Source organism: Fusarium fujikuroi, chromosome FFUJ_chr02, assembly GCF_900079805.1.
Source record: "Fusarium fujikuroi IMI 58289 draft genome, chromosome FFUJ_chr02".
Classification (NCBI taxonomy): domain Eukaryota; kingdom Fungi; phylum Ascomycota; class Sordariomycetes; order Hypocreales; family Nectriaceae; genus Fusarium; species Fusarium fujikuroi.
Window position 1 is genome coordinate 3,739,943 of NC_036623.1, and position 26,947 is coordinate 3,766,889.

A 26,947-nucleotide genomic window follows, 5' to 3' on the forward strand; every position below is an offset into this window, starting at 1 on the left:
GTCTCAGGAAAATGGCGTTGTCTCCGCTCTTTGGGTGAATTATTCGGCATAATTGGCGATTGGTGAAGATGTTATGCAGCGTCAAAGCGAAATGGCTAGCGGTAGGTACTGACTGACTGTACTCCGTAGTGCAGTTTGTTACAGTGGTAACTTGGTCATTTTTGCCAAGCTACCTTGCAGTCAGTGCCACGATTAAAAAGTCATCGTGAAACCACAGTCACAAAATACAGCACAAATGCATTGAAATAAAGCAGGGTATCGTCAACCTCGACATTGTCGTACGTACATACGTATATGTATCTCGCACCATCTCTTGTGTTACATGTTGACACAAGGACGGTCTAAACACCATCTCCATCCCCATCTTCCTCCCATCTCACATATCCTGTGACTCTTCCCCATAATGTTGTGTATGCAAGTAATAAAAGCAATAAGCAAAATTGCAGCTCTGCAGACAGGCCGCGGGTATTACAGAGAACTAAATTGTAAAGTGACCATAGAAGCAGAATAGAAAATTCGTCGTTTGCCATGTCTCCTTTAACTGAACTGCGACTGCTCGAATTGCTGTTGCTCGTAATGATGTTCACTACCCAGCTTTGGCGACTTGACATCCGTGATAGACTTCAATATCCTGGTAGCTTGTCAGCTTCGTGGTCTAGATCGTACAAGTCCCATCATGTACTTACAGCAAGTTGCGATCCCTCATTTCCCTATCGAGGGTATCCATTTGCTTGACTGTGAGTCTCGCCTTACTTATCTACAATCCATATGTTAGCCCTGAACTGACAAAAAGACCGCATGGCACATTGGGTCTCGTGCGGGTGCATCATGCAGGGGCTTTTCGCACCGAAGCAAGTGCTGCTGAGGAATGGTCGTCAATCTCCTCACCTTCCGCTGCATCTTCGTTCGCAGCAGCGTTGTCGCCGTCATCTGCGTTGGCAAATCTGCTGGCCGAGAGACCCTTGGGCTTGGCAACGGCAGCGTTGGCCTATTCACATATTAGTCAACATTGCTTTACGGGTTTCTCAATGCACCTGTACCTTTGCCTCTGCAATCTCGGCTTCCTTGACCTTGAGTTGAGCTTCCAATATCTCGATCTTCTTCTCATTATCCTCGACCTTGGCCACACTTTCATCCAGCTTGGCTTGGAGGTCCTTGGTATTGTTTGTAGCCTCTTCAACAAGTGCAGTCATGCTATCGCTTAGATCTTGGTAATCAGCGCTGGCAGTCTTCTTGCTCGCCTCGGCCTCGGCCTTGGAAGCCTCGAGTTCCTTCTTGACCAGGGCAAGGTCCTCGGTCAGAGATTCAACCTGCTTCTGGCTGGCTATAAGCTCGCTTCTTCGCTCCTCAAGCATGTTTTGTGTCCCCTTGATTTCCATATCAAGGCTATTCACGACATCCTCGTGGAACTTCTTGGTTGTAGCAAGCTCTCGCTTGAGGGCATCAGCCTCGGAAGTGTCAGGCTTGGTGTTCTTGGCCTCCTCGAGCTCAGCAAGAGCAGTGAATCGCTCGGTCTTCTCCTGAGCAAGTCGCTGAGAAAGGTCCTCAACTTCCTGTTGAGCCTTGGCAAGAGATTCTTGAGCAGCCTCCAAGGAAGCCTCAAGTTCAGCGTTGGAAGCAGCCTGTTGAGCGAGCTTGTCCTCCAGGTGGCTGTTGTTGCTCCTGTGCTCAGCCATCATATCCTCGATAGCCTTGGTGTGCGCCAGTGTCATCTCCTCCAGTTCCTTCTTGACATCGCCACCTTCCCGCTTCATGCGCTCAATGACCTCGCTGTTGAATCCGAGAAGCTTCTCGACCTCATCGGCATGCTTCTGCTCAAGTTCGTATCGGGCCATCTCAATGGCTTGTGAGTTGGACTCGCGTGCTTTCTCAACCTCCTCCTTGGCGGTCTCAAGCTCAGCCTTAAGACTGGCCAGTTCTTCAGCGTGCTTGCTTTCGCCGGCCTTCTTGGTTTCTTCGAGTTCCAACCTCAAGGTCTCCAACTCAGCCTCCAACGACTTCTTGGCAGCATCTCTGGCAGTCTCAAGGTCAGCCTTAAGCTTGGCGATTTCAGCAGCATGGGCTTCATCACCAGCATTCTTGGCAGCCTCGATGCCTTCTTGAGCCTTGGCTAAAGCCTCAGCATGCTCCTTGTCGCTAGCATCCTTCTCGGCCTCAAGCTTGGCTTTCAGAGACTCAAGTTCAGTAGCATGGGCAGTCTCGCCAGACTCCCTAGCATTATCAAGCTCCGTCATGAGCCTAGCGATCTCAGTAGCATGAGTCGTTTCGCTTGCATCCTTGACAGAAGCTAATTCGCTCTTGTGACCGGCAACAAGCTTCTCTTTCTCCTCGTCGTGCTCTTTCTTAAGAGCCTCTAGAACACTGGCATGGGCAGCCTTGATAGACTCAAGTTCCTCAGCATGGGTAGAGGCACCTTCGTTCTTGATCACTTCTAACTGCTTAGCATGGTTCTCCTTGAGAGAATCGAGCTCGGCAATGTGAGCATCGTGGTCTCCTGAAGCAGAGTTCTTTGCAGACTCGAGCTCCTCAGCGTGGCTGGCACGGAGCGCATCGAGATTCTTCTGGTGCTCGGCCTCCTTCTCTTCCAAAGCAGCAACGGCAGCAGCATGTTCAGCCTTAGCAGCTTCAAGAGCCTTGCCGTGGCCTTCAGCAGCCTCTGAAGAGGAAGTCTGGAGCTCGTTGTGTTGTGTTTCAAGCTCCTCGTACTTGCGTTTGAAGAAGGCGTCTCCTCGAAGAGACTCGATTTCGGTCTCGTAATCCTGAGAAATGCTCTTCATGCGTTCCTCATGCATCTCCTTGACCTTAGCAATTTCTTCTTCCTTCTCAGCAAGGGATTTTTGGGCGTCCTCGGCAGCAGCTTTCAGGGATGCAGCCTCCTCTTGAGCCTTAGCAAGATCTTGCTTAGCAGCCTCGAGCTCAGTTTCCTTCTCGGACAAGCTGGACTGAAGCTTGGTGATCTCGCCATTGAGAGACTGGATCTCAGACTTGGCTGCCTCGGCATCATTCTCGGCAGCCTCCAGCTTCGCCTTAGTCCCCGCGGCATGAGCCTCAAGAGCAGAAATCTTGGAGCTGTGTTCCTCCTGCTCAGACTTGAGTCTGTCGTCGTTGGCGGATTCAAGGGCTGACTGCGAAGAGGTTAATTCGTCGATCTTCTTTTGCAACTCAGCAGTCGCGGCCTCATGGGAAGCCTTGAGCTCAGCCAAAGCATTTCCGTGAGAGGAAGCGTCAGTCTGGCCCTTCTCAAGATCCTCTTTGTGCTTTGCTTCCAGAGCCTTGATGGCAGATGTCTTCTCAGTCTCAAGGGCAGCCTTCAACTCCTCGATCTTGGATGCATTCTCCTCAATGGCTTTCTGGAGTGCCTCCTGACTAGATTTGAGTTTCTCCTCATTCTCAGCCTGAGCAGCCTCGAGCTGCTTCTTCAATGAGTCGAGCTCAATCTCGCTTGCTTCCTTGGCGCTAACAGCAGCATCAAGATCAGCTCGAAGCTTCTCGAGATCGCTCTCTGCAGCACGCAGTTTCTCATTCGCCTCAGAAACCTGGCTCTCGAGAGCAGTGATTGCAGACTCATGCTCAGACTTGAGAGTGGCAATGACTTCGTCATTATTTTCAATAGGCTTTGCGTCAGTCTCGGTAGGGGTCGCCTCCCTACCAATCTTCTCAGTGAGCTCAGCGATCTTCTCCTCCGAGTTCTTTACCTCAGCCTTGAGAGCTTCGATCTCGCTCTCACCCTCCGCCAGCTTGGCCTTGAGGGCCTCGATTTCCTTGGCAGATTCTGCAGAAGCAGCAGCAGGTCGAGTTGCAGTTCGGGAAGCAGCAGTCAAGGAGCCCGAAGTAGAGAGGCGCTTGCTGGCGGTGGGTGTTGCGGCCGTTGATCGAGTGGCGGCGGTTCGTGTCGCGGTAGTGCTAGGGCTAGCTGCCGTTCGGGTAGTAGAAGTTCGTGGGGCCGTGGTGGATGTCGACGGAGGCCGTCGAGTAGCAGTTGTCGAGCTTGTAGTACCAACGGTCCTTCGCTCAGCAGTCTTGCCTGGACTAGATACAATAGAGCTTGTTCTGCGAGCAGAAGAAGCGGTGGAGGTAGTCGACTTCTTATCATCTTCGCTGGCGCTCATACTAGGTCGGCTTCGGTGGCTCGCGCTAGAAGTCGATGTCGCAGGACGGCGAACAGCCGAGGCAGGAGGTCGGGTTGGGGGCTTGCTCAGACCGCCAGGGGCACGAGTGCTAGCCGCAGCAGGCTTGGCCGTGGTGGAAGTAGAGCCAGGTCGACGGGTACCCGTCGTGGAGGTTGTAGTAGGCTTCTTTAAGGCTGGCTTTGACTCTCCATTCTCCTTTGCCTTCTCCTTGGGAGTCTCGGGGGACGCAGGAGCGGTTGCCTGAGGGCTCTCGGGCTCAGTGGCAGCAGCATCAGACTGAGAAGCGACAGCTTCCTCGTGCTGAACAACGTCAAAGCTCTCGGACTCAGACATGTTTGCGGGATCGAAAAGGTAATTAAAAATAAAGTTCTATATGAAAAGCAAATATTAGCAAAGAGAAGGTAAAGAGAAGTGTACCCGTGATAGGTTATATATGGATGTCGCACGGGACTTTTTTTTAAGTCAGTCGTTCAACAACCAAGCTCGACTGTCATCCCAGGATAATCAAGAGATGCCAGGGGAGAAAACAGCACGAGCCATGAGCTCTTTTGGCAAGGATATGTAGGTATCAGCCGCTAGGAATTGGTTAATCTCACCTTGAGTTGGACTCCTTTTATCCAGCAAAACCGCGCTTCGCTGGCAGCTAGAAAACCGTTTACAACGGTGGAGTATAAGACAGATAGAATTAAGGAACGGAAGAAAGAAGCAAGGCAATGCAATGCAATGCAATGAAGCAGTTAGAGAAGTCGAGAATGACTCCTGCACTGACGCTGTTCGCAAGCTTCTTGTTAGAGGGAGAGGAGATGAAATTGGAAAGGGAAAAGAGAAAGCTGAGCTGTCTTGTCGATGGGACGGGATATTAGATTGCGGATGGATACGTACCTCTTGGTCTATCACCTTGTGATCCATATCCTGAGCTGTTCTTCCCATTTCCACACAGGCACCCAGTCCCAGTGGTGAAAGTGGAGTTTCACCGGCCACTAACATTGCTTTTTCTCCCAGGGCCCTGATGGTCCCCAGCGGTCGGACTGTAGCGACCGTTCCAGGGGGGGCGGGGCTCCTCGTCCACTGTCGCTTCGAATCAGGGGTCTTTGGGCTACGCGCGGGTGGCTTCCATCCATCCATTTGGTTTTGGTTCCTGGTTAAAGATCCAATGACTGATGGCTCTCGCTACTGCGCGGACATTAGACTGCCATTCGATGTCTTGGACCAGAAACATTGCACTATCCTTTACGGCAAGGCAAAGATCAGTCTGGCCATTGAGATGCCCCAAAGAAGCCCTAGACATTGGGCAACATCTGGTTCTGCATGCGACGACCCGCTGTATGGACCTAAGTAAGGCACTATATGCAATGCACGGCAATTAATGCAAGCCACGACCTGGGTAGCTTTCAGAAGCCTGAAGATCTTTGAGCTACTTTATCCTAAACCTCATATTCTCTTGGTTCAGGTCAATTAGGAGCCTAAAGACAAAGAATCAAAGGGCGAAATCCATGCTCGTGGCTGAATCTATCAAATCTCCCGCGGCGCGTGGAAAACGCGTGAAGACGGCCAAAATAAATCCTGATCTGTTGACTTATTACCCCAAATGACCTAGACCTGATTCGCCGCTTTTCTTACCTGGGCAATAGCGTGGTCCCTTCACCATCACATGTGGCGTTAAAGGCGCTTCAACCAATTCCAACGTCTGTGATCAGTCATACAAGAACCCAAAAGGTCAATGCAATATGTTCCGGCTGATACAGGCCAAGTGTCTAAATCACCACACCATTGCAGGGCGCCCAAGTTTGCATGTGCTGGCGGAATCACGGATGCTTTGTTCTTGATGCGCCGAATGTGTCAATGTGATAGACAGATAATGCTACCTTGGGAGTCAATGATGTGGCATTACGCCGTTGGCAGGACTTCAGGCGTCCATGAAGGACATGAAACGTTATCCGCACACCAACTCAACTGCTGACAATCAATACCAGCTTCTTTTGGCTCCTGGTGTCATCAAAGAGAGCCTTGATATGTTCATCATGACTGATTCGCCATCAATGCCAGTTCTGTACTACGTTAGGTAATAATACTCTTTGCCATAAAAATGCATATATGTGTAAACGTTCTTTCATTAATCATATGAAGTCCGCTTGAATTTCAAGAGGCGTATCTGGCATTGTTCAGGGTATCGTAAAAGCAAATGCTCCCAACTCCAACAGTCCCTGATCTTGGTCTCAATCTTCAGCAACACACCATCCAGGCGGCTGGATACCCTTCCGCTCGTACTTGTCTCGCATAATCATCCTCAAATAATTTGACCGGTCTTTCAGCTCATCAGGATCTCGATTAGGAAGGATCTGGTGGAAGACCTCGTAGTTCGGGTGGGATGTGGTTCGGATCAAGCTTAAGAGATGATCATCTTCCCAGTAGTGCCAGCCATGCTTCTCAAAATAATCATCATCAGACGGCTCTTGCGATCTAATCAAGCCTGACTGACTAGCCACGGAGCGGTAGCTGCGCACTGCCCGCCGGTATGAGCCCATCGTGGGCGGACGCGCCTGAGATGATTCAACCTTCTGCATCGACTGTAGAAAGCGCTGCATCTGCCTGTCTTGCATGTCTCTGCGCTGCTGCGCTTCAGCCTCGCGTTCCATTCGAATAGCCTCATCCTTCTGCATAACTTTCTTTCGTTGGATCGGCGCTCTCTTAATGGCATCAATGCTTTCTCTGGCCTTTTCGAGTGATGTCTTGAGCTGCTTTGTGGCTTCCCCGAAAATTCTTCGATGCTCCTTAGACTTCTCGCTTTGATCACGTTCTCTTCGGGGAGGATGAAGCTCGTACCAGCTTTCCACCACCTGGGAGAGTCTTTGGACCCAGCCTGCAGTCCTTTCCAGTGGCTCTAGTGTGTACACTGTAAATTCTCCTTTTTGAACTCCGAGCTTTTTGGTACTCTCACCAGGTCTTCCACATCCAGCCTGGAAAATTCGATCTAATACCAGAACCAGCATAGGAATGATGCGTCTGTGCAACTTTGTCACATATCGAAAACCACTGCCCACTTGCTTCGCATCGCCCTGCTCCATTATTGCGTTGATGGATGAAATAAACTCGTCAATAGCCACGCGAAGTGTAGTGTATAAACTGCTGAGCTGGGCTGTGTGCTCGCGAATATATTCCAACTGCTGTGATATCGATGATGACGGGATCTCTTTACATAGTTCATAGAGACTGTAAAGTTTGGCCAAGATAAGCCTCGATCGCACACATCCGCCCTTTCCCAATGCTTCAGAAGCTGTTTTTGCGGACTCGAGAGCATCCTTCTGCCACTTTCTTCCATTCATCCACCCTGAGAAAGTTGTGTACCAAACAAGTTTCTGTACTGTATCTCGCTTTACCCAGGCGGTAGGGGTTAGGAGCGCTGTTTGCAAACCACTCGGTGGTTCGTCGAGCAGCAACGAATCTTCAGTTAAATCCGATATATCAAGCTCATGTTCTGCTGCCGGCTCATCACCGTCGGAGTCTATATCTTCATTCTCATATTCCCTATCTTGATCTCCATTCTTATCTTTCTTTCGGGTACCCTCTCCATTTCTCTCTTCTTCTGGCCCTTCCTCGGCCTGTGTTGGTGTTTGCCCACTTTGTTGCTCATGTTGACTTCTCTTTCGTTTGCCCTGTTTACTTTTCCGTCTATGTTCAGCCTGCGTGCCGTGGGTCTCCTTCTCCCCTCTTGACAATATCGGCTGACTTCGTTGCTCTCTGTCAGACGGAACTTCATAGTCATCAACCCCAGCGTGGGCCTGCTGTGACGCTGATTCCTCTGTGGCTGGCGCCTGAGGAGGTGCTGAACCAAGCTCTGGGGACGCGCCCCTTGCATTATAACCAGGTGTGCCATAAGTCGGTTTCTGGCTCTGCCGTTTGCGTTTTCGTAACGATCGCTTGTGGGAAGATGCATTAATTTGTGCCATTACTTGCGTCGCCGGCGGAGCCTCCTGACCGGATATTGGTTGTTCTTCATGTGGTGCTACTGGTTGCTGGGGACTTGGAGTTGACGCTTGATTACTTTCAGCGGTGTCTGGTTCCTGCTCCTGCATGTCGCCAAAGTCGATATTTTCGTTCGAGTCTGCAATCTGAGGAACTTTTGCCCTAGGCATCCTCCTGCCAGTTCTCCCTGGGTGTAATCCGCCATCGATGGGTAGCTTGTTACTAGAACTATTGGTATCTAGGATGTTCGAATTGATGATATTTATCAAGTCCGGGCGCTCCGGTAGGGCATTTTCCTCCGCTTCCGAAGCCTCTTCGTGTTCCTGGTTCGGCGGAGGTTGTTCATCCTCTTCAGCACTTTTCAGCGCAACTTTGCGACAAGAATGACGCTGGGGCGTGGAACCTGCGTCCGGGGCGGGACGTTTTCTCGGAGTGGGTGAGGGTAGTTTTTCATGAGGAGTATTGGCTCTTTTCGATCTCGTTACCCGGCTCAGGCTGGTTGAGGGTTGATCTTGCGGAATTGCATGAATGGTTGACTGTCGACTTGAGTTCGACCCTGATGCATTAATCTGTACTTCAATGCTTGGCCTAAGCGCAGAAGATGTCTTTGACTTCTCTCCTCTAGTACGTTTCCGCGGTTTTCCTGTCGCTTCAGGCTCAGCTGATGATCCACCGGCCTTACCCCTGGACCGCAACTGTACCACCATCTCAAGGTTTTGTTATTGTGTTGTGTTATTGAGAGTGCCGAACGCGCCAAGGCAGCGCGTCCACGGATATCGACGTAATCGCGGTTTAGAGACGTAATAAACTCTCTGATAGTCTCTCCTTTCAGCTCCTTCGATGTAGAGACAAGTGCGAGACAAGCCGAGAGCTTCAAGATTGAGTTGAAGTGGTGAACAACGGCGCTCAAAGCAGGCGCATGGAGGTTGGAAGGACGAAGTGGGGCGAGAGATGGAGGCTTAATGACGGGAGCTTAAAGCTGTGACTGAAAGCTCCCCATGCTCCCATGAGACATGACAAATGACATAATTGTCGGGAGTTGGTAAGAATATAAATTTTATGCGACTTTGATTCTTGAAGCATTAAATAGATACTATGTAGCTTGGCGGTCTGAGATCTTGAAACTACATTTCTACCTGTGAAGTGGTTGCATATCTGTAGGAAATTCTCAAAGTAGCCAGTCGCAAACATTATCATGATCCCTGTATGCATATCTTCTCAAGAATTCCATGAGGCCATGTGAAGCCCATGCCTAAGGTAGGGAGCAAGAAAATAAGACCTTAATATAGGGTGTCAAAATAAACTTAGCAAAGAGTTCCCTAAGTTTAGGCTAGATTTACCTAAGTATTTAATCGCTTGTGGTCAAGGTCCTGAGTTTTCTTTCCTCCCCAGCCAGAAAACAAGATCAGGCTATATTTTTGAAAGTTGCGACTGGAACTCATGGGAATTATTAGGGTGATAGACCTTCTAGGCGAACTCGTGTTTCTTCATGTTAGATTCCTAGGTAGGTGTAGTGATTGGACCTTCATGGTTGTCAATCATGAAAATATATTACTAAATTATCTCCAACCATCCAGCAGAACCAACTCAGCTTCAACCAAGCACCAACGCCCCCTTGTTATTCTTACACCGTAAAACTTGCCCGATCCTCTCAAACAAGATTCCATCTTTGTTTTATAGTCAAGAAATCCTCAGCGCTGTACCCAAGGATTCGAGCCGTCATCAACATGACGTCCGCAACCCCTCCAAAACACCAGACTCTTGAGATCTTGGACCTCAGCTCCCCGCCAGCATTCACCAAACCCTCGAAGCGCATCAACGAAGGCCCCGACGTCGCACGCTTTCTCACCAGCCTCGCCTACCGCGATATAGGAACCTTCATCCTCCAGCTTAACCACGCCTTATGTCCTCGAAACCAAACGTCGTCACCCCTCCCCCGCACCTTTCCCCTCAATTCGAAACCGCCGACATCGCCGTCCGTCCAAGCTCTACAGAACCTTTTGGCAAAGGTTGAAAGCTTCATCGACCAAGCACCGCCTGACCCCGGCCCTCGACGATTTGGAAATGTCAGCTTCCGGAAGTGGTATGCTATCTTTGAGGAGCATTTGGACGAGTTGTTGGGAGAAGGGCTCCTAGGTGAAACCCTCAATATTGGCGATGGAAAGGCGAAAGAAGAAGTCTCTAGCTACTTACTTGGTGGTTTCGGCAGCGTTCAAAGACTAGACTATGGAACTGGACATGAGCTCAGTTTTATAGCATTCCTTGGCTGTCTATGGAAGCTGGGATACTTCAAAGATGGACAACAAGGAGGCGAGATCGAGCGCGAGATTGTCCTCAAGGCTATCGAACCGTATGTTGCCTTCGCATACACTGAAAGGACTCTGCTAACACTCTTAGATATCTCAACGTGGTGAGGAAACTCATCCTAACCTACACTCTCGAACCCGCTGGTTCCCACGGCGTCTGGGGCCTGGACGATCATTCCTTCATGCCCTATGTATTCGGCTCTGCGCAATTCACACGACCTATAAACGATGACGAACCAATGCCTTTGGAGGGATCTGTCAAAGGTGCGCCGAAGCCTAGTGACGTTACCAAAGCCGCTGTTGTGGAGGACCAGCGACAGGTCAACATGTACTTTTCTGCCATTGGCTTCATCAACGACGTTAAGAAGGGGCCATTCTGGGAACACAGTCCCATCCTTTTTGATATCTCTGGTATTCGGGATGGCTGGGGCAAGATTAACAAGGGTATGATCAAGATGTTCAACGCTGAAGTGTTGTCCAAGTTCCCAGTTGTCCAACACTTCCCATTCGGTTCGCTCTTCTCTTGGGATGCTGATCCAGATGCTGCAACTCCAACACAAAGCGTCGATATGGCGAACCAACCGACCACAGCAGCTCCAGTACCTTCAGGGCCCGGAACAACTGCGCCATGGGCTCAAGCTGCCAGAATGCCAGTTCCACCGGCAGCTGGGATTCCCTATACTCGAATGCCACCACCAGGACCCAGTTCAGGGTCACTTGCTAGGTCACCTCGAGGCGCTGCACCAACAAGTGAATCTACCAGCGCCCAAATCACTGTTACCAAAGCACCATGGGCTAGAGATTCTTAGGGGATACACATACCAGTATCTGTGGAATTTCTGGCATATTACGGAGTAGGACCGGTCGTAGATCTTCATTTGCGCATTCGTCCTATAGAATTCCAAAAGATTCCAACCATCCATTATCTACGATTATGAGTTTAGACTATGGGAAATATCTCATACCTCATGATAATCCTTTCGATTTGCAATATAATTCTATAAAAGCACAATGTGGAACTAGAGCGAGGGAAGTATCTAGATATAGAAAGCGGGTATATATTTAAAACAAAACATCGCGACACTTTTCTCTCTGGGTATCCAGCCAACTGCTAGGAGAAAAGCGAACAGACATCGACAGCGACCCTGTCATGTAACTAAAAGACTCGTGCCTCTAAAACAATTACGAACGCACATTCTTGGTACTCTAATCGATCAAGGTATCCTCATCGAGATCTTACTCCGAGAGAGGGTAAGCTTGTTCGAGTCGCATTTAAGCAGAGGCCACAGGGGCAGGGGCAGGGGCAGGAGGAGTATCCTTCTTCTCTTCCTCCTTGGGAGCCTCAGCAGGGGCAGCAGGTGTAGTCTCAGCAGCAGCTGGGGCGGGAGCTGGAGTCTCGGCGACAGGAGCAGTTGCGGCAGCAGGGGCAGCAGCCGGGGCGGGCTCGGTCTTGGCAGGCTCGGGAGCGGGAGTGGGAGCTTCGGTGGCCGGAGCAGCGTCGGGCTTGGCGGGTTCAGTCGCAGGAGCTTCAATCATTAGTTCGAGTTCTTGATCATGGATATCGTCTAGATTGCGACATACCAGCAATTGGCTCCTCGGTCTTGGCTGGCTCAGCAGCAGCAACGGGAGCCTCAGGCTTGACCTCAGTTGCGGGTTTGGCCTCCTCCTTAGCTAGTTCGGCTGCAGGGGCAGCGGGTTCAGCTGCAGGAGCTGGCTCAGCTGTGGCACACGACAGTCAGTAACATGGTATTCAACAGATCGTAGGGGGAGAAACGTACTGGCGGGAGCAGGAGGAGCAGCCTCGGTCTTGGTAGGTTCGGTGGCAGCTGTGGTATCGGCAGGCTTTGTTTCAGTAGGCTTGGGGTCGGCGGGTTTAGCTTCCTCCTTGTTATCCTTCTTCTTGAAGGCGGCCTTGAGCTTGGCCTTGAGGTTATCAAGGGCGTGCAGAGCTGTTGAAGGGCTTGTTAGAGTGTGTTCCGAGGACGCTGTCGGGTTGCGACGTACGAATTCCAGGCATGGTGTTTGATATAGGATTTCTGGTGATAAGAGATGGTCAGCTTGACTCTATCGCTTATGCTTCCTTGAGCTGGCTAAGCTATTGGGATTTGCACGTCTGAAGTTGACTGAGACAGACCAGGACGATAAAGTCCACACGAAGCAGGAATCAAGAGAAAACGTACCAGAAGAAGCTTGGGAGAGTGGTGCGTGTCTTGTCAAGACAAAGGGTAGAAAGGTAGGTATCTTAGTAGTTAGAAGGTGAAGGAAGGTTAAGGATAAGGATAAGAATAGAGGCGGGCAGACGGGAGATGAAACTGCTCAGCCATGACCAGTTCGTAAGTCATGTACTGTATATGACTGTACAGGACACAGGCACAGAGGCAGAGCAGAGGCAGCGGTAGCGGTAGTGGGTGACATTGGATGCAATCCAACCTAATCTCAACTGAAGCATCCTTGCGCATCCAAGGATTCCAACTTGAACTGGAACTGGAATCTGAGGCAGCCACTGAAAAACAAGCATTTCCAGGGGGGGTGACAGAGGATCCACCGGATAATTTAGTGCCTAGGACAGGTATAGTTACGGGGTAGGCAATAATAAAACTTGATCTTGATTATCGGCAGATTACCCCTGGTACTTGGAGGAGTGAATTACCCAGGGGGAGGAGAGAGTCGAGACATGGATAGACTACGTGTAATCCTTATAATCTTGCATTCTTGTCGATTCTGTGATTTCTCTTGTGGAATTTTATCAGAGGTGAAACTGACACTGTAGGGGAAATGTCAAGGGTCCAGAAGAAGACGGGAGACATGTCAGGCCTTGTGACCCTGGACGCTAAGGTAATATTGAAAACGAGACCGCCCGCCCTGACGACAGCGTGCATTGGTTAGCCGCTGGTCCACTTGTCACTCAGTTGGAGTGGCAGGTCTCTTTGAAGTTGACGAATACTGTCTGTCGTGATTGACTGTATTTCCTTGTCAATCAAGTACTTCCTGGTACATATCCTCGAGTCAGCTTCTCAAACTTGGGCTGATAAAGTGCTCCAGCCGCTCGGTCTAGACTCGAACGACAAAAAGAGATACTACGTCTCGCTCGATATCAAGGGCTCCTCCAGTCGCATATTACCCCACCAGACAAGCTTTCTCAATGCTCCGTCGCTGCTTTTAGCGCTGTGCTACCCCAAAATAGGTCACCTCTTTATCAACCAACATTCGAACTAGGTATTGCCGCATGTATTGGATGTACTGTACATGTCTATTATGTATTGCTACCTACATGATCATGAGATCGATTCTATGGTGATAGTCTCTCTGTTAACCACTCTTCCACGACCTTCTCTCCCTTTTCATCCATCACCATATCCTCCGACTCTTCCCCAGCATGTTCCATCTTTACCCTTCGCCGCGGCTCATTCTCCCACATCGAAACATCCGCATCCCAGAATCCTCTCTCCTTCAGCTCGACCATCTGGATACTTCGCTGCATCATCTCGCCCAGTTCGCGCGCTTGCAGCTCTAAGCTGTTCCCCCACTGTTTCCCACCAAATGGCCGGCCCGTTCTGTTCGTCGCTGTCGGTACAGGAAGTGTGTCGTACAGCAGAAGTGTCTCGGGGATCTTGAGCGTCGATTTGCGGGGCGGAAACACCAGCCTTGACATACGTGGTGTCTTTTCTTTCATATTGAACTCGGCATTCGGGTTGGTCAAGACTTCGATGGCTGCAGACTCTTCTTCCGACATGTGGTAAGACGAGGGAACTTTTATTCCTGGGTTGTGGAAGAAGAGGCTTGGGCTGGCGAAGACATCGAACATGTCGACCGTTGACTGGAAGAGTATCGGTAAGTTCTGCTGAAGGTAATGCATGTATGTTCCCTCTCGAGGTCTGAAGTAGTTGGTTCTGTTATTTGCAAACTTTCCGAGATTTGCTGGGTGGTCCGGGAAAAACATGGTCCAATTGTAGATTCCATTATATGCCACCAGACCCCGGACTGCAAATGGTTTGTGCGGTCGTGATTCCGAGAGTGCCAGAGATGAGGCAAGACTTGCGCCTAGATGAGAGCCATAGACATAGATACCGCGCCTCTTGAGACCTTCGGGAGCGAGATTTTCTACTATCCACTGATAGGCGAAGGAGGTATCGTGGATTGGCGTTGGCCAGACATCGTCGACTGGAGCAGTTTCGCTCAAATCGTCGTCAAAGGAGTTCCAACGATAGTTGATGCTGGCAAGTGGCTTGCCTTGGAGAAATCTAGGTATATGAGGAGGTTGATCGCCATCCGCGGGTGAAGCTGGGAGTTGAATGAAGAGTGGAGAGTCTGGCTGCTCGGTAATGTTGATGAGGCTATTATGAAGCATTAGTAATGGGTTCATGAGTATGAGGTGATGGCTTACTCAATGCTCACATGGCCAGCTGAACCACATCGCACTTGGACACGGTCATGGCTCCGGATGCTATAGAGTCGCTGCCATGGTCTGTGGATGGGACTGGCGAGTCGATTACGAGTAGCACGATGAAGGGCTTGGAAATGGAGACATCTTTGCATGCTGCTACAGCATTACCAATCCATATGGTAAGTGATGACTTCTTTTGTTCTAAAACTTCAACAAGATTAGTCAATGGATGTCGAGAGACAATTGTTTATTTGACTTACACGCTCTGTGATGAGTGAAAACGAGAAGACGCGTGGTTTCAGAAGTCGATTCCTTCGCAGGTGATACACCAATTCAACTAACAAAACCCGGATTTCATGAGGCTGGAATCAGAATTGAAGCACCAATTGGATAGAAGCACAAAATGTCCTGTTAAATGACCAATATCAAGAGCTCTTGAACAATGCCTGAGATGAGGAAGGGCTTGTTTTGGCTGCAGAGTGGAATTTGAACGTTGCATACTCCGTAATTCCTTAATATCATTGGCTAGACCTTGCTCACCCCACAAATGACGATCCGGCAATAACATTCATCATTCAAGAGGAGCTGAATATTTAGCACGAACAAAACTCACTAACGTTGGGGGGGAACAATGATCGGATCGATAAACCTTGAGTGACCACTAACGCAGTCAGATGCCGTCTTTTCCTTAGATCCTGCGTTGATTCCCCTGATTTGAGCCGCTGTAGCCGCTAGATCACCACCAACTCAACCCCCGAGGAATGATATCCCTTGTCTCTGACAGGCCATGCAAGTCTCGTAAAGTTGGTTTAGCTCGTGATCAAAACCCGTTTGTTTCCCTCCAACTAAAGATCTGATCTCGCCCGACGTCATTCCAACGGGCATGTGCATGTTTATCCCCACGCCAAGAATTCTTTCTTTTGATTATCCTCCTTAAATCGATATGGATCCCTTCTTTTTGCCAAGACATATATAAGTCTTGACTTACACTGCAGAAAGCGATTATCTTATCTACCAACTATCTAGGATATGCTACCTTGTTGTCGATTCTGTCCTTGACATTGGATCGCCATAGGCTTGAGATATCCTCATGGACGACGGGGATCTTGGAGATAACATCCAACAGGAGACTGACATTATTGAAGAGTCTGTCTCTCATGACAGACGTATAGGAAACGATGATGCTCATCTGGCTCCAAAGTAAGCTTCACTTCACTTCGCCTCACCTCAACTCACCTCCATCACACTATCTATACTCATCTCTGACTATTCAGCCGCTGGTGGTTTGCTTCCTCAGCATTCCCCATGATCGCCGGCACCCTCGGTCCAGTTGCCTCAGCCTTCAGTATCTGCGCTCTCGTTCGCCCATGGAGACAGCACTACATTCCCAAACAGCCTCTCAAGGAGGCAGATTTTGTCGCTGACCCAATATGGCTCACCGTCATAAACGCTATCCAGCTTGGCATGGCCATCATATCAAATATTTTCCTCCTACTAAACATGACACGCCGTGTACGCTTTACCATCGCTCAGCCGCTCACTATCATCGGATGGTACATCTCTGCTATTCTGCTCATTGCCCTTCTAGCTACAGCCTCTGGACCGCTCTATGAAGGCTTTGGTCACCCCAAGAATGAGCTCATATGGTCGCAGGCCTTTTACTACGGCATATGGGCTGCCATTCTCTACTTTGTCGATGCTTCTCTTATGGTGATAACATTCTATGGAGCATCGGTTGGCCATTATCCCAACGACTTCAACTTGACGCCCAGCCAACGGACTCTCATGTTGCAGACCATCATGTTTCTCTTGTACTTACTAGTCGGGGCCGTTGTGTTTTCCAATATCGAAAACTGGAACTATCTCGACACTGTATACTGGGCGGATGTAACTCTATTTACCGTCGGTTTTGGTGATTTCACAGCTCAAACAAATCTCGGACGAGCTCTCATGATGCCATATGCTCTGGTCGGTGTCATCAGTCTTGGTTTGGTCATCGGTTCTATTCGCAGTCTTGTCCTTGAGCGAGGCAAGAAACAAGTTGATGCCAGAATGGAAGAGAAGAAACGCCGACGTATTGTCCGAACCATGACCAAGAAAGGCCAGGATGAAGTACTCGAGCCAATTCGAGAGCCCCGACAACAAGACTCTATTGGTTCCCAGAGTGCACAATCAAACAATCAGCTACCAGCGACAGAATACGAGCGTCGAAAGGCAGAATTCGATCTTATGCGTAAGATCCAAGCTCAAACATCATATCGTCGTCGCTGGGTCGCCATGGGTATCTCAACTGGCGTATGGCTTATTCTGTGGCTCTTGGGCGCCTATATCTTTGTTAAGTGTGAAGAAGACTATCAAGGGTGGAAATACTTTGATGGCTTCTACTTCTGCTTCGTCAGTCTCACAACAATCGGATACGGCGACGTGACTCCTATTTCGAACGCTGGAAAGTCCTTTTTCGTCTTTTGGTCTTTGCTTGCGCTGCCTACCATGACAGTCCTTATTTCAAACGCTGGAGACACCGTTGTCAAACTAATTCGTGATGGAACGCTTCGTCTTGGAAATGTCACTATTCTCCCAGGAGAGGACAACTTTAAGAGCGATCTCAAATACATTATCAACAGATGTACCTTCGGTCTGATGTATGCTAATTACACAGAGCCACCGCCCCTAAACCGGGAAAAGAAACCAGCTTCGAAGAACTCGAGCACTGATACTTCAGACTCGACGACCAAGAAGGAAGAAGACAAACTTGACGAATACGCCCGCGGACGACCTAGGCGCTCAGAAACTGGGGAAGATGACGACCCAGCAGATCCGCGACCAGGCCAAGACCGGAATAATTCAACCTTCACAGCTCGAGTTCGTCGTTCTCTATCTCGCCTTCGAGACGCCCATGAGGAGTTGCCTACAGGAACAAACCTCCACTTCCTCCTCATTTCAGAAATCCAAGTCCTCATGAACCACCTCAAGTCATCAAAGCCACACAAATACTCCTTTGAGCAGTGGGCATGGTATCTCAAGCTTATTGGCGAGGATGAAAGCAATGCCGAAACACATGGAAAAGCGCAGCCAAGCAGTCGGCATCATCATCACAACCACCCTCGTCGCAAGAAAACAAATGAGACTGCTGAGGGTGTTGAAAAGGACGTGGTCTCTGACGATACAACGGCTTGGTCGTGGGTAGGTAATCGGAGTCCGCTTATGGGGAGTCAAGAAGAGACCGAGTGGATTTTGGATAGACTACTTGAAAGGCTTCGGGAGTCTTTATCTGTCGAGGGGAAGAAACAGGTCACGGCTGATGCAAGGAGAGCTCTTGGGGCAGATCGTCGACGGTCGCCAGATGATACATATCATAGGAAGAAAGATGGAAGGAAGGAAGATGTATGATACCCAAATAGGTTACTCAATTAGTTCTTGAATATCTGCATATGTACGTGAGTACTTGTCCATGAAATCCATAGGACAGAATCAAGATTATAAATGGCTTTTGAGAAAAATTCACGTATGGCTCTCATATGTTGCTCTCTAGTTTGACCAACCATCCTGTGCAGGACTAGATTACCTGCAATTCCTTTTGTTAGGCCGATTCTTTTTATCTTTATCATTCCTTAGTAGTTACACTGGTCCAATAATGATACTATCGATTATCATACAAAGCCACCCGTCGTTCTGTGGCGATATTTTTGCTTCATAACATCATACAGCTTCAATGGGTCATCCATTGAAGGTCCTCAACTCCTCTGGTCATTATGCAACGTGTTGTTACAATGCGGTGCGGTGTTCTTATCTCTTAGTTGTTTCCTCCAAGAACAAGTCGTCTGTTGCGCTTGATTACCTGGTTCAATCCCTTTTCCAACTTCTCAGTCTCTCGTCGAGCAGCCGCAAGGGCGCCCTCTGCATCTTCGACGCTCATCAAGGGCATACCACCGACACCCATGCCGAAGTTCTTTCCACGCTCTTCACTCGACATTCCGGCTGAGCTGAAGTCCTGCATCGCCCGTGCTCCATCAGGGGGGCTGTAAATACCCACACCGGCAGCGGCATCGGGGCCATAGAAGTAGGGTGCGAGAGAGTTGAGACTCGCAGCAGCAGCATCCTTAGTAGGGGATGCTCCCTTGGGAAATCCCATGTTCGTAGCACCTAGGTTGAGGCGAGGGAGAACGTATTGGTTGATGTAGCTAAGCGCGTCCTCTCGCTGAAGCTTTCCGATGGGGTCTTGAGACTGGAGCTGGGCAGTGGCGGGGAAGATGTTGGGACGTCCATTGGGAACAGCCCGGCCCTTGATGAGAGAGAATGCTCCACTGCCAGGCTGATGTCTAGGGGCAATGAACGATCCGGGGTTCTCTGCCGTGTTGGCAATGGCAGCTTGAAGTTCTAGAAAGGCGTCCTCTTCCTCAGGGGTCAGGCCACGTATGCAGTCACCATTGGGGGTAATGAGCATGCGGCTGCCATCGACGTGGAATTGCTTTCGGACAGGCTTTCCTGCGCGCAGCGCTGCAAGATCCTCATCTTGAATTTCTCCACATTTGCAAGAGCAGTCTTTGCAATGCTCAGCCTTATTGGCGTTGTTCTTAGCAGCACTGTAATCGGTGCGAGATGAGCCGTTGGCGATGGGCTTAAACAGCTGGAGTTTATCGACACTTGAAGCCCAGAGGGTGTTCTTAATCTCGGAAAAAACCGACGCTGGATCAGGCTGTGGTCTTGCAGGTGGCTCTTGGGCATCAGGGGTAGACTCCTTAGGAGACGCTGGAGGAGGAGAAGGTTGAGTCTCAACCTCCTTTGTTTTGCCCTTGGATTTGATTGACTTCTTTTGAGAAGTCTTGCTCTTGACAGGCTTCTCTTCTGGCTCTCTTTCGGACTCCTTGACAGGCTCTTGTTGAGACGGTGGCTGGGATGGCTCGTCTGCGGGAGTCTCGGGGGTAGTAGAAGCATCAGGCTGGGCCGCCTTAACAGGCTTTTCCTTCTTCTGTTTCTTCTTCCGTCCCATGATAGGAGCATGTACCTCTGCCTCTGCAATGGGAGCCTCAGCGATCAACTTTGTTTCTTGCTTCAAAACATCTTTTCGTTGCTTTCGCTGTTGACTCTTGGTTGTGGTTCTTACCGCAGCAGACCCAATCCTGCTGGGGGGTGGCGAGCTTGCCCGAGAATGGGTCACAGAGGCAGACACCACCGAGGCGTTGTCACTAATCATCTCGCTGGCAGGTGTATCTGGCCTGTAACTACCGGAAACAGCCCTAGAAGTGCCTGACAACGCAACCGATGCCATGGTCAAGGCAGGAGAAGCAGGAGGAGGTGCCTCAGCCTTGGGAGTTGCAATGACGCGCAATGTCTTTGGTGCTGTGCGTGTGACAGGGGATGCAATTGCGGCAGACGAGGGTGTAGGCAAGGGAGGAAAGGCTGCTGAGGTCTCTGTTGTTGACTTCTCAGTTGTCGCAGATAGTTCACTGGTCTTCACAGCCACATTCTTTCCAACCTGAGTGTTGACAGCAATGGGCTTCTTGTCTGCTGCCTGGGACAATGATACAGGTTTCGCTTCCTGGGCCTTGGTCTCCTTAGCCTTGACTTCTTGAGCTTTGGTCTCTTGAACCTTGGCCTCCTCCGCTTTGGTTTCCTGAGCCGTGCTCTCTAGGTTGGCTCCAGCCTTGGCCATCATTCTGTCCACAATCCTCTCAGCATGGCGTTTGGCCTTTGGTGTAGCCTTGGGTGTGGGCGTTGCGGGTCGACTCTTGTTCTTCGATGCATCCAAAGCCGGAAAGTCCTCATCCTGTAAGAAACTTGCCTTTGTAAGCTTCGGTTGCGATTGTGTCGTGATTTCCCGCGAGAGTCCGCTTTCGGCCGCCAGAGACTTGATGTTCTTCTTTGCTTCCGAGACAGGTGTCGCTGGCTTTAGCTTTGCAGGCGACTGGTCAGGCGTTAAAGAACCTTGTGAGAGTCCAGGGGGTGGCATTCTAGGCAACGCTGGCACAATATTGGTGAGTTTTGCATGACCTTGAGCAGATGGAGGTCTCGATATGTTGCCTGGTAGTCCTGGGGGTAACGACAAGCCCGGGGGCACAGATGTGCGACCTTCCAAACCAATTGGCGGCAGTATAGGGTCGTCAGAAACTAGAGCGTCGACAGAATTCGTAGCCTCGTCCAGGGATGGGAGCTCATCATCTGAACGCTTGTTAGCACAGGTTCAGTCACTCGGTCTGAATGTAAAGCAAAACACAAAGACTACGCTACGAGAGCAACACCCCATTTATATACAAGACTTTGGGGACAGGGTCATGCTACGGCGACCATCGTCTTCCACGGGGGACAACGAGAAGAACAGGCGATTTGGAGAGAATAGAGGGTATTGCTATTTCTGACCAAGGATACCGCCAAACCTAGGCGGATGAAATCGACATTTGTTAACATACATAGGGGGCTTGTGGAAGACGATGATGGCTTGCCTGACGTGAACCCCCATGCGCGGTCATCCATAGACCGGTAAAAGTCGGAGGAAGGAGACTCGAGATATTCTCTCGTCGTCCTCCGTTTTCCCCAATAAAACATAGATGACGCCTGATGCAAAAGCTGACCTCCCAGAGCAGCATTAATCACGCAAAGGTTGCTGAATCAAGATGCGCTTGACACTCGTGTCCCCCGAGGACGATAAAAGGCAGCTTTTCTCGCCCTGACCCTGATTTCCGAAGAACGCCCCCCTTTGTGCATGAAGAAGAAGAAAAAGCCGATACCGATGAGAGGATACCAAACATAACCCTCCCAGACTGCAACAACTCCGAGAAACATCAAAACTACCACCTTCCATAGCCTGCATTATACATCATGTTGTGACTGTACCCACCTTGACTCTGACCGCCAAACAAGCCCTGTCCGACTCCGGCGCTGCCTTGAGACTGGTGCTGCATTCGCGCCTGCAAGATACTCGGGTCTGCAAGATCTACTAAGCCACTCCCCCCGGAGGAGGAAGTGTTAGCATGTCTGTGCTTCTTTCCCTTCTTCTTCTGCTTAGAGCCCATGTCTTGGTACCCTCCAGGTGTATTACCATAGAGAGGCGGCAGGAGCCCGGAAGAAGGAGCTGGGGTGGAGGTAGAGGATGGTGGGTACTGGTTTGAATAAGAAGGAATCATAAACTCACGCTTTCCCGCGTCGTGGGACTGGTTGTTACCAGCCCGACCGCGGCCGATTAAACTCTGAAGAAGCTCACTCGAATTGTCCTTGGGGGCGCCAAAGCCCTGTCCACCAAACTGACCGAACATGCTAGGGGGAGTGCCGGTTGACTTAAGACCAGGAGGAGGCCCGGGCATGGAGGCACCGTAAAACTGATTGCTGCTCTGCGACGGAAACGTGTTGGGCATCATAGAGGATTGCTGGGCCATGATACGCGGGTTGGCTGCGACCTTAACGTTGGTAGAAGAGCTCGCGTTGTCGTTGGCGAAGCTGAATCGAGAGGACTGACGGTTGTGGCCTTGACCTTGGCTTTGACCCTGATTCTGGAAAGCATTGCTTTGGCTGGTTATACCAGGGGGGGCATCGCCAAATCCGCCCTGAGATCGAAGATACAGCTGCTGCGGCGTCATAGACCGCGAACCAGGGTTCGCCGAGCTCTGGCCAAAGGGTGAAGCGCCGGTGAGAGAAGGTCCAAAGAGGCCGTCAGTAGAAAGTCGCTGAATAGGAGGCTGAGTACTAGGTCGGCGATCAAAACCTCGGTTGTCACTAGAAGTGTCACGGTCCTCAGGCTCTCCTCCAAGAGCAAGGCTGCCACCGGTCTCAGGTTCTCCTTCTGATGGCTCATGAACCTCGGGTTGCTCTTCCTGTTCTCCGGTCAAACGTGAATCCTCCTCTTCTCGCATAGCCCGGCGCTTCTCACCACCACGAGGATCGAACATAGGTGGGTATTGGTCTTCGTCAAAGTCAGGAAAGATAGGCATGGGACAACTTTGCAAGGTCTTGTAAATCTCCTTAAGCCATGTATCAGGTGACTCTTGAGCTTGTGCGGGTGATTCAGGCTCCCGGGTCCTAGATGATGACGGTCCAGCAACTAGCTCCGATTGCTGAGGTTCCTCTTCCTCCAACTCATCCTCGTCTTCCTCCTCGACTGCTTCTTCTGGTACAGGCTCTGCGGTGACAGGCTGGGCTGTTGAAATAGCAGGGCTGGAAGCAGCACCACTAGTAGCAAGACTGCCTCTGCGACTTCGCTGTGGATTACGGGCCCAGTTGGCTGAGGAAGGTAGAGCTGATCCATCGGTACCGTTCTCAGAACCCTCTTTACTAATGGAGCGCGTCATCGGATGGGATACAACGGGGGGCGGCGTAGGATGAGATATCTGTTGTCGGGAAGCCGACCGCGAACTGCCTCCGGGGAGAGGCCGTTGAGACCCTATACTGTTCATAGAGGACAAATCTTGTCGTGAGTAACTGTCCTCCTCATCGCCTTGTTCATGCAAGAACATGCAACCAGGATTGCCGCATTTTTCATTCTTTAACCAAGCTGAACAGTATTTCGTCGTGCCGTGCTGCGCCTTCAGGACTCGATCACCGTTGTGGGATCCGTGCACAGCTTGGATGCACCGCGTCGCTTCTTCCGGACGTTCGAAGGTCACGTAAATGCCAAGCGACTGATGTTGGCCATCAGAGCTCTTTCGGTTACTAATGGATATCTTTTGGATGTTTCCGTACTGGCCGAAGAACTCGGGCTTTCGTAGCGTCTTGAGAAGTTCATCCTCTCGAACTGTCGGTGCAAGACCCGTGATATAGACCAAGTTCTTTTGGACAACACGAACGCCGATCAGATTCTTACGGTTCTCCTTTTCGGCTTCGCGTTTCTGTAGTTCTTTTTGTCGTTGATCTAGAGCTCGCTTCTTTTGGTTCTTTTGAATATTGGCCCGAAACTCGGCGACTCTTGAGGGTTGGTCAGCACAGCACCATGGTGGCAGAGGGTTTTGTCATACTCTTCTTGCGTAACAACTTTCCACTGTATGGTTTTTTCGTCGTAAGGTCGTCGGCAAGCAGGGCAAAGGCCGTTCATATTATTCTTGATGTTGTTGAAGCAAAACTGGCACACCTGTAACCTCAAAGTTAGCAAACGTGGCCGGAAGGTCAAGCTTGGCTGTCAAGATATTATTCTTGCCATACCTGGTATCCACAAGGACAAGGTCTGAAATTCCTATCCGAAAGATCAAACTCTTCGATGCAGAGAGGGCTATCAATAGGTCAGCTTTGGGTACCAAACATTACCCAAGGAGCAGTGCGGTGCAAGCGCCACCCCCAGGCGGGCGGTGAATCATACCAGGTATCCTCCTCATCTTCTATGAATGAATCTTGTGGCGCCATTGTGAGAAGTTGTAATTAAGGTGAAAGGCAAGAAATAGTAAGTTCGAGATGCGACGGGCGGAAATGGATATGTGAGTACAAGGAGAGAACGATGTTTGGTATGCATCGAGGCTGCGGGAAAGTGAAAGATGAAAATACAGCTAAGCTATTCTCGGTCTAGCTTTCCAGCTCGAATCACGTGTGTGCATCTTCGTCATTGAAGGTCGACAAAGGACACGTAAAATAGCGGGGTACCCGACTCTGTGTGGTAAAAGCACTGGAGGCAAAGTATAGCGTTATTGTCGGCTCAAGTACGGGAAATCTCATTCAAGCCTCTGCCGCTAAGATTCTCGAGCCAATGCTTGCGGCATCATTACCAACACCGTAAGGTATTTCGTCTCGACGACATCTTGCATCGCCAATTGGCCTCGAATCGTCACACAACCGGCCATGGCGACAAGCATTTCTCGAAGCAGGGCGTTGGCCTCAGCTCTACGACCCGCGAAGCCCTCCGTCCAGCTCCGTAACGACCAAGCAATCCGTTGCTTGTCCAGCACTGCCCGTCAATATGTCGCAATGCCGAAGGAGTCTCCCAACCTGCGAAAGGCCCCCCGAGATCACCCCAGCGTCCTGAAGGCCCCGATCGTCAACCCTGCCGACAAATATCAGAGCAAGTCCGACAACATGCACCGTTATGGTGCCTGGTTGATGGGTACTCTGCCCAAGTACATCCAGCAGTTCTCTGTCTGGAAGGACGAACTTACTATCTATATCTCCCCCTCGGGTGTCTACCCTGTCTTCAGCTTCTTGAAATGTTAGTAACATGTCAATTGGCTACGAGGCAACTACTAAAACCTGACAGACAACACTGCCGCTGAGTTCACCCAGATTAGCACTATCACTGCTGCGGATTACCCCACGCGCGAGAACCGTTTCGAAATCGTCTACAACCTTCTTTCGGTCCGTCACAACTCTCGAATTCGTGTCAAGACCTACGCCGATGAGGCTTCTCCTGTCCCCAGTGTTACCGGACTCTTTGATGGTGCCAACTGGTACGAACGAGAGGTGTACGACCTTTTCGGTGTCTTCTTTGCCGGTCACCCCGATCTCCGACGAATCATGACCGATTATGGTTTCGAGGGTCACCCTCTGCGAAAGGACTTCCCCTTGACTGGTTACACTGAGATCAGATACGATGAGGAGAAGAAGCGTATCGTCACCGAGCCTCTGGAGCTCACCCAGGCCTTCCGTAACTTCGAGGGTGGTTCCAGTGCGTGGGAGCCCGTTGGAGCCGGACAGGACCGCACACCCGAGTCTTTCAAGCTGCCAACGCCTAAGCCTGAGGAGAAGAAGGAGGAGCCGAAGAAATAAAAGGGTCCATGTTCACCCCAAGCTGTATAAGATCCAATGTCATTTGTTAGAAATATCACCTGGTTTTAGCATCCATCCAATCCAATCCAACCCGTATATCCGCCCATCTATTTTGGTGGTGCAGTCATCCATAGTGTCATAACAGATACGCACGCAAGGCGCTAACTTGACAGCATCGCTCAACGTGTGAAAATGGGTGGTGTACACCGCTGGCTGATAACTGACAGTGCCGAGGAATGCGCCTGTTGATAGCGTTACATGTGGTCCGGGAACCCGTCACGTCCCCTGGGTGCGGGCAAGGAACTGATTGGCACTACTTTAGGAAGCGAAGCTGACAATCTTAGACTGATTTGCCATTGCGCTCTCCGAGGAAGCACGACATGTCAGCTTTCATCATATTATATGCGGCTCCTCGATAGATTCGTATTCTAGTCTACTATTCCGTCCCCCCTCCCCATAAAAAGCATAACGAAGTATAATTTATATACCTAGAGCTCTCCCCCTGCTCAATTAACTTCCTTCTTTCATACTCAATCTTCAAACCACTATTAATCTTCAATTCACTGTTGTTTCCGAGCCATCTACATACACAATCAATCTGAAACACGTTTTCTTATTTCACTCCTTCAACCAGTCATGTCCAGTCAGACCAACAGTGCAGCCAGCAGCCCTATCAAATCGAGGAGAACCTCATCAACAGCATCAAATGAGAGTACTCTCAGCCATCACGAATTGGAGTACATGTCTCTACGCGATGAGAACCTCAGCTACGAAGATGATGTCGACTTCCACATCTTCATTGATGCTATGGACCGTGTCGACTCGCTTGTCACAGAAAGAGTTCCCCGAAGAGGACGAAAGGAGTCAATAGGCCGCCTGTTCAACGGACTCAACAACAAACTACGCCGAGACAGCACATCAGGACCGGCAGCAGTGCTAGAATGAACTTGACGCCAAAGGCTCCATCAATGATGTCGTCTTCTCGCTACCCCTTACAGCCAAGCCATCAGGATTCGAGCTTGGACCATGGTTCGATCTTACACCCGAATAAGAGATTGTCTACGGTATCTGCATGTACGATGAGTTATTGGGACCGCAATTGGAAAGGGTGTTTCTTCACTTACGGGCAATGAAACTTTCATTTTCTTCTTCTTTTCGCCTGGTCATTCACAGGATGTACAATATTACCTTCCTACCCAGCCGTGCCGTTCGTTAGACTCGGCCGATAGTCTACAAGCCGCAACTTTATTATATCAACGCGCAATGCAACATTCCTTAACATGCCGAAAATGCCTCTCCTTGGGAATAGATCGACTTCTTTATGCTTTTCTAGACTTGCTTTTTTCCAGCTGAACGAAAAAGTGAGACCGCTCATGACGAATTCTTGGAACAGTTTCGCCTCCACCAACGCCATTTGCCGCCAAGGAGTCAGGAGTAAGGAACAAAAATGTTGGGACTGGAGGAACAACAATGAACCCACAGTCGCTCAT

At 50.2% G+C, this 26,947-nt stretch overlaps 9 protein-coding genes; 4 read left to right on the forward strand and 5 right to left on the reverse strand.

Moving 5' to 3' along the window:
• Positions 1-537: 537 nt before the first annotated feature.
• On the reverse strand, positions 538-4,463 carry FFUJ_04182 (related to myosin heavy chain; the record flags this gene model as incomplete). XM_023572564.1 has 4 exons in its annotated part: positions 538-631; positions 687-757; positions 848-988; positions 1,041-4,463. 4 exons carry the CDS (start codon positions 4,461-4,463, stop codon positions 538-540), a joined length of 3,729 nt encoding a protein of 1,242 aa, XP_023426665.1.
• Positions 4,464-6,346: 1,883 nt separating this feature from the next.
• On the reverse strand, positions 6,347-8,800 carry FFUJ_04181 (uncharacterized protein; the record flags this gene model as incomplete). Its single annotated transcript, XM_023572565.1, has 1 exon — positions 6,347-8,800. One exon carries the CDS (start codon positions 8,798-8,800, stop codon positions 6,347-6,349), a length of 2,454 nt encoding a protein of 817 aa, XP_023426666.1.
• A 1,020-nt stretch (positions 8,801-9,820) lies between these two features.
• Positions 9,821-11,208, forward strand: FFUJ_04180 (related to phosphotyrosyl phosphatase activator PTPA; the record flags this gene model as incomplete). XM_023572566.1 has 2 exons in its annotated part: positions 9,821-10,443; positions 10,491-11,208. The coding sequence occupies 2 exons, from the start codon at positions 9,821-9,823 to the stop codon at positions 11,206-11,208; spliced, it is 1,341 nt and encodes a 446-aa protein (XP_023426667.1).
• A 463-nt stretch (positions 11,209-11,671) lies between these two features.
• Positions 11,672-12,416, reverse strand: FFUJ_04179 (uncharacterized protein; the record flags this gene model as incomplete). XM_023572567.1 has 4 exons in its annotated part: positions 11,672-11,925; positions 11,981-12,118; positions 12,178-12,348; positions 12,404-12,416. The coding sequence occupies 4 exons, from the start codon at positions 12,414-12,416 to the stop codon at positions 11,672-11,674; spliced, it is 576 nt and encodes a 191-aa protein (XP_023427188.1).
• A 1,272-nt stretch (positions 12,417-13,688) lies between these two features.
• On the reverse strand, positions 13,689-14,935 carry FFUJ_04178 (uncharacterized protein; the record flags this gene model as incomplete). XM_023572568.1 has 2 exons in its annotated part: positions 13,689-14,733; positions 14,784-14,935. 2 exons carry the CDS (start codon positions 14,933-14,935, stop codon positions 13,689-13,691), a joined length of 1,197 nt encoding a protein of 398 aa, XP_023426668.1.
• Positions 14,936-15,873: 938 nt separating this feature from the next.
• Positions 15,874-18,173, forward strand: FFUJ_04177 (related to TOK1-voltage-gated, outward-rectifying K+ channel; the record flags this gene model as incomplete). XM_023572569.1 has 2 exons in its annotated part: positions 15,874-15,983; positions 16,058-18,173. The coding sequence occupies 2 exons, from the start codon at positions 15,874-15,876 to the stop codon at positions 18,171-18,173; spliced, it is 2,226 nt and encodes a 741-aa protein (XP_023426669.1).
• A 403-nt stretch (positions 18,174-18,576) lies between these two features.
• Positions 18,577-24,107, reverse strand: FFUJ_04176 (probable MOT2-transcriptional repressor; the record flags this gene model as incomplete). XM_023572570.1 has 5 exons in its annotated part: positions 18,577-20,942; positions 21,619-23,675; positions 23,726-23,838; positions 23,910-23,976; positions 24,064-24,107. 5 exons carry the CDS (start codon positions 24,105-24,107, stop codon positions 18,577-18,579), a joined length of 4,647 nt encoding a protein of 1,548 aa, XP_023426670.1.
• A 429-nt stretch (positions 24,108-24,536) lies between these two features.
• On the forward strand, positions 24,537-25,457 carry FFUJ_04175 (probable NADH-ubiquinone oxidoreductase 30.4 kDa subunit, mitochondrial precursor; the record flags this gene model as incomplete). XM_023572571.1 has 2 exons in its annotated part: positions 24,537-24,900; positions 24,949-25,457. The coding sequence occupies 2 exons, from the start codon at positions 24,537-24,539 to the stop codon at positions 25,455-25,457; spliced, it is 873 nt and encodes a 290-aa protein (XP_023426671.1).
• Positions 25,458-26,093: 636 nt separating this feature from the next.
• On the forward strand, positions 26,094-26,402 carry FFUJ_04174 (uncharacterized protein; the record flags this gene model as incomplete). Its single annotated transcript, XM_023572572.1, has 1 exon — positions 26,094-26,402. One exon carries the CDS (start codon positions 26,094-26,096, stop codon positions 26,400-26,402), a length of 309 nt encoding a protein of 102 aa, XP_023426672.1.
• Positions 26,403-26,947: the final 545 nt, after the last annotated feature.